The sequence below is a fragment of the Antechinus flavipes genome, chromosome 1, assembly GCF_016432865.1.
Source record: "Antechinus flavipes isolate AdamAnt ecotype Samford, QLD, Australia chromosome 1, AdamAnt_v2, whole genome shotgun sequence".
Classification (NCBI taxonomy): Eukaryota; Metazoa; Chordata; class Mammalia; order Dasyuromorphia; family Dasyuridae; genus Antechinus; species Antechinus flavipes.
Window position 1 is genome coordinate 483,244,414 of NC_067398.1, and position 6,000 is coordinate 483,250,413.

Genomic DNA, 6,000 nt, shown 5'->3' on the forward strand with positions numbered 1-6,000 from the left:
GTAGTACCAAAGAATATAAAACAATATCAAAGCTCATAATTGGGTTAACTTAATTATAATATAGGAATGTAAAGGAGTATTACTATGCTCTAAGAAAGTACAAATATGATACCTCCAGAAAATGGAAGAAGATTTCTATGAATTAAGACAAAGTAAAATAAGCAGATCCAAGAAAACAATGTACATAATGCAATTATAAAGATCAACAACAAAAACATTTGGGACTGAGTGCTCTGAAATTATAATGACAAACTTTGGTCTCAAAAAACTGACATAAGAAGAAATTTTTCATCGTTTTTTTGTAGAGGTGGGGAAAAATCAGTGTGGATCTCCTTCCTGTTTCCTAGTCCCTTACAATCAGCCAATCTATCGATCCCTAATAGTAAATTTTCCCTGCTTATTCTAAAAAAGCATTCCTTTCATAAACCTTGCCTGATTAACATGAAAGAAAACCAGTGGCTAAATCAGTTTAAATGGTACCGGCACTCCAGCATTGGAAGTAATACTATCCTTGGTATTACCTACTGCCTTCTGGTCAGCTTATTTTGCTTTATTTTCCATATATCTTATAACATATGCCTTTTAATTCCACAACATCAAACTTTTTTGTTGAAATGTCCCAAAATAGCAAATTGTTTGTGCCTTAGTCTATTTCTTTGGTTCAAGATAGGAGTGTCAATTATGGCTGTTTTGAGCAAAAGAAATGAGTAGGTGATTTCAAGTTAATGCTGTAAAATGGTTGCCCTTAAAACACAATATACCATCATGTTTGACAAAATTAAGAATATGTCTATGTGAAAAAATAAAATCCACACAAATAAAGATATGCAATATAATTTTAGTAGTGGAATTTAGGGCATACTTTACTTTAGACATAATAAATACATTAAACCAGAAGATCATCAGCATTTGACTATTCTTTTAAATTTAAAACTTCAAGTTTCTCTCCAAACTTGAAGAAATATTATTCACTGCTTTGATTTTGTCTGTCCACATTCAACTGATACAGGGTATCTCTCTATCTGTACAAGGTCAGGCTAAAGCTAATGAAAAATCAGAAAAGAATTTTTATCCTGCTATTTCCTTCACAGTCCACAACCAGATCACTTACATTGAGACTTGTATTCAACTAATTTATTTTTAAGGATCTATACGTCATCAACCAATACCAAAAATTGAACTGAGACAAATTACCCTTTTTTCCATATTACCAAAAATTAGTTTTGAAGCAGTGAAACAAAAACTATCAACTACAACAAATCCTCTTCCTCTCTCTCTCGGATCTCCTTCCTGTTTCCTAGTCCCTTACAATCAGCCAATCTATCGATCCCTAATAGTAAATTTTCCCTGATTATTCTAAAAAAGCATTCCTTTCATAAACCTTGCCTGATTAACATGAAAGAAAACCAGTGGCTAAATCAGTTTAAATGGTACCGGCACTCCAGCAGGAAGTAATACTATCCTTGGTATTACCTACTGCCTTCTGGTCAGCTTATTTTGCTTTATTTTCCATGTATCTTATAACATATGCCTTTTAATTCCTTACCATGCCAGAGATCACAAGGAGAGTCTTAGAGAGAAGAAGCCAAGGCAAACACCATGAATCCATGTTGCATCTGGATTTAAGAGCTGCAAACTGCAAAATTCTGAATGGGATTTACTTATATAGAATCAACTATCATAAATTAGAGCCTTCAATCTGTATAAGGTATTTTGTAGATTAGTCTCTTCCTAAGTAATTCTTCAAAGGAAGAAAATAAAGGCCATCAGATTGAGCACCTTTCTGAAGATGGGAAGTTTATCCAATTTATTTTTAAGAGGCAAGTGCCTGGGAGGAGCTAAACTTGGAGGTTAAATATCATATCTTTATTTCCTGGTAAATCACATATGGTAAGAAATCCAGCATTAATTTTAAACCATAAATCTTTTCTCCCATTCAACTAATCATTATAAATTGTTGATTGGTGCAGTGTTAAATAAATAGCTATTGACTGATTAACAGCTGGATGAAGTTACAGAGGAGGCAAACACAATTGGGTCTTTAATCTCATGGAGGCTACTCAGGAACATTGGGGATGAATCAAATGGTTTGAGGTACTGTGAAATGAATACACTCCTTTGTACTGGACTTTTGAAAAGGGTTTGGGTGTATGGAGTGTTTAAGGAGAACTAGCATTTTTGCTGTAATAGGTTGTCAAGTGCTGTTCAGAGTTGTTCATCCACCTTTGGTATCCAGCCAGTTACCCAAATCTCCAAGAAGCTGTAGCATATACAGGAGCCATAACCTGTTTAAACTGTCTCGAAAGATTGGCTAAACCAGATTCAGGGTAACTGACAGGCCTCAAATCCAATTCATCACAAATACATGCACACAGCCTCCATAGGAACAATCAATCAAAATCCCAAACAAAGTGTACCTCCAATTGGAAATTCCCAGCCCCTTCTATAAGCATCTACTATGTGCATAATATCATTCAATTTTTATATTTCTAATTATATTCATGGCTTACTGATTGAGTTATAAAATTCAATAATTCCTAATGAGTCTCTAGAGCTTGAGAACATGGGGTTGCAAATAATAGCAGATTTCATTTCTAAACATTCCCATTACCCAGTTGCTGATACAAAGGACAAGTAGTGAGTTTTCTAAATACCTAACCATTCTGTGTCTTTATTCATCTTTTTCCTCTTTGCCTATTACTATTCAATCTTAGACCACAACTTTAATTAAGATCTACCCATTTTGTAAGTCTCTGTAAGCCTAGACTTGATTTCCCTTGGAATATAATTGTCCTTTAAAAAAAAACAATAAATTCACTCAGGTTAATAATTCCTACTTTAATTCATCTACCACCATTTTCCTTTTTCTTTTCCAAGATCCTCTCTCTAATCTGAGGAAACCTAAGTATATTCCTACCCTAGAAAAGTAGTAACAGGAATCAGGGAAGGTAGAAAGTACCTTCTTTCTAAAGTACTTTAGAACCTTAGAAGTTCTAAGTATCCCTGGAATCACTTTTTAAAATTGACAAATGTGAATTTTGACATATTTTACCTTTGATACAATGGAATATCCTGGAGATGATATAGAACAAAAATCTATTATTTATCAAATTTTATACACACACATATATACATATATTAGTTAAAGACCTAAGGTAGTGGCAATAAGGCTAATGAAAGAATCAGATGAATTATTCCTAAAACCCAAAGCTTATTTTATTTTATAAATTACTCTGCTGGGCCCTTCAAATTCCACAATCAGATCACTCACATTGAGACTTCTATTCAACTAATTTATTTTTAAGAATCTATACATTATCAGCCAATACCAAAAATTGAGCTTATTTTATTAATTATTTTATAATTATAATTATATATTTTTATAATTATTATATTTTATATTATTTTATATTTTACATATATTATAATATTTATAACATAATATATTTTATAACAATAAAATTAAATTAAATTTAAATCAAAATTTTTATTTCTCCAGGTTCATTCCATTTAACTTAGATAAGAAACCAAATTATACTAGTGCTACTCAGTCCTCCAGAAGCTGTATCTGCTTCATCCAAAAGTAAGCCTCCAGTTCTCTTCACATGTATCTTGGCAGTAGGAAGCATCTGGAGACTGCTAAAAATGTCTGTCTCTATGAATATCTCCAATTTCCATAGCCTCTGTGATAAGATATCACGTCATCTTTCCTATGGTTGGCTGCCAAGTTATAATACCACCTCTGATCCTAATGCCCAAGGCAACAAGCTTGGCAACAAGCATGGATAGTGGCAAACTCCTTGGCAAATGCAATGTGCCAAGTCCCAATCTTCAAAGGCCAGCTACTCTGAGAGCTACCCAGGCTGCCAGAGAAAGAACAGTTGTTCTAAGAAGGCCTGCAACCTTTTGCTCAAATAGGGACATTACATGCAAAAATGATGTCTCACTTGCAAATGCATTTCAGTCCAGCAATCCAATAAAAAGGGATGGGGGCTGGATCTGAGATTTCAGTGATGCAGGAGATCTGAAGATGACATCTACCAAGATAGCTTCAAACCACCTCTATAATTTAGAGAATAGAAAAGTCAAATGTGCTTTAAGGGGAACACTACCAAATCAGAATTTGACCAGAACCAGATTAAAATATAACTAGGAAACAGTTAACAAAGGAAATAAAAACACAATAGGACATAAATAAGGTTAATATGGGTTTTCTTACTCAATCTAAACCCCAAAAGAATCGTTATGTGTTAGAATCCTAGTGTTAATTCAATGGAATTGATACAATGCTTATTAGTTCATACATTAGAGCAAATCCTTACAAGGTGTTAAGTCACTAATATTGATAGAAACAATGCTTAAGTTAACACCTTTGAGAGTTCACACATTAGCTCACACATTAGTTCACATATTTGGGAGATTTCAGGGTTCAGTATGAGATATCCAAATTCACACCTCCCATAATCCCACTCTCTCAGAGGAGTTCACACCTTTAAGAGATCATATATAAGAAGCTCTTAGAGCTTCAGTCAGTAAATCAGTTGAAAAGATTAAGAGGGGAGCCTCAGTTGGAGATTGAGAAGCCATGAGTCGAAGTTGAGCTAGAGGTAGAAGCTGGAAGAGCCAAAAGATAAGCTGCAAGAGCTCTTGGAACCAAGGAGGGAGAGAGGCCTCTAAGAAAGCTAATTGGGCCCAAGGAAAGAGACAAGACTTGGAAGGAGAAAATAAACGTTTGGATTTTATCAGCTGGCTGCATTTGGAATGATTACCACTCTGAACCGAAACTAAGGCTGCCTCCACAAAACCTCCCCAAGAAACCTGCACGCAGAGAACCATCATATATTATAAAAAAGAAGAGATCATCACGGTTATGTATAATTTAAGGGTTCTGTTTTTATTTGAGTTTGGCAGTCTTAAGCATTGATAAATTTAGTGATATTTCATGAAAATGGCAAAGCTTGACAATTTCTGTGATCTTTAGGAGGCTATTGAGGGAGCATTCCCATATTCTGAATTACCAGAAACCAGTCATGAAAAGTTAGTAATGCATATGTGCTCAACCCTATGTCCCATGATGAGAAAACTAGCCAAGAAGTTAGGTCTCTGAACTCTCCTATCTTAGAAAAAAAAAAAAGGGGGGGGGGAATTCCCTGATAATATCAACTTGCTAGAGAGATTCAAGACACAACTTCTTGTTTAAAGGAGGAAGAATGATTTGAAAGGATTGGACTCATACAGAAGAGAAGCTTGGAATCTAAGTATTACTGAAAAAGAAATTCCAAAGTAGTTTTTATTATTGTTTTGTCAATTAATCATGTACACCTCTTCATGGCCCCATTTGCAGTTTTCTTGGTAAAGACACTGCAATGGATTGCATTTCCTTCTCCAGCTCAGTTTACTGAGGCAAACAGGATTAAATGATTTGCCTAGGGTCTCACAGCTAATAAAGACCTGAGGGTGGTTTTGAACTCAGATCTTTCTGATTCCAGGACCACCTTGGTTCTGCAACCCAAATGCATCACTTAGGATAGTACCAGTCCCTTAAACTGCAGTGCTAAAACAAATCTATTACAGCATAAATGTGCATCTGCTGCTTTTCTCTGCAGTTGCCTGTATCCATGGTTGGATTCGGAAAATGACCCTCCTTCATACATAATTGCTACCATCTTTTAGGCTAAAAATATGTTATACATAGGGCTGTAGGAGTAGGATAAGAATTAGTCAGTCCTGCCCCTAGGAAATAAAATGATAATATTATTATCTAGATTTATATAGTGCTTTAAGGTTTGCAAAGCACTTTATATCTGTTCACTCTTGGATATCCCCTATGAAATAGGGGCTGTTATTGTCCCCATTTTACAGTTAAGGAAACTAAGGCAAACAGAGGTTAAGTGATTTGCTCAGAATTATGTAGCTATTAAGTGCCTGAGGCAGGATTTGAATTCATGTCTTCCTGATTTCAAGTCCCACACTCTCTCCATTCAAAGACAGTCTGCTCTT

General features: G+C 34.9%; 1 protein-coding gene across 1 annotated transcript in view; it reads right to left on the bottom strand.

Moving 5' to 3' along the window:
- LOC127546811 (meprin A subunit beta-like) overlaps positions 1 to 5,620 on the bottom strand; it is a 50,355-nt gene extending 44,735 nt beyond the window's left edge. Inside the window, exon 1 of the mRNA XM_051973754.1 lies at positions 5,573 to 5,620. Within this exon, the coding sequence (XP_051829714.1) occupies positions 5,573 to 5,620 (48 nt within the window). The remainder of the gene's footprint in view (positions 1 to 5,572) is intronic.
- Positions 5,621 to 6,000: the final 380 nt, after the last annotated feature.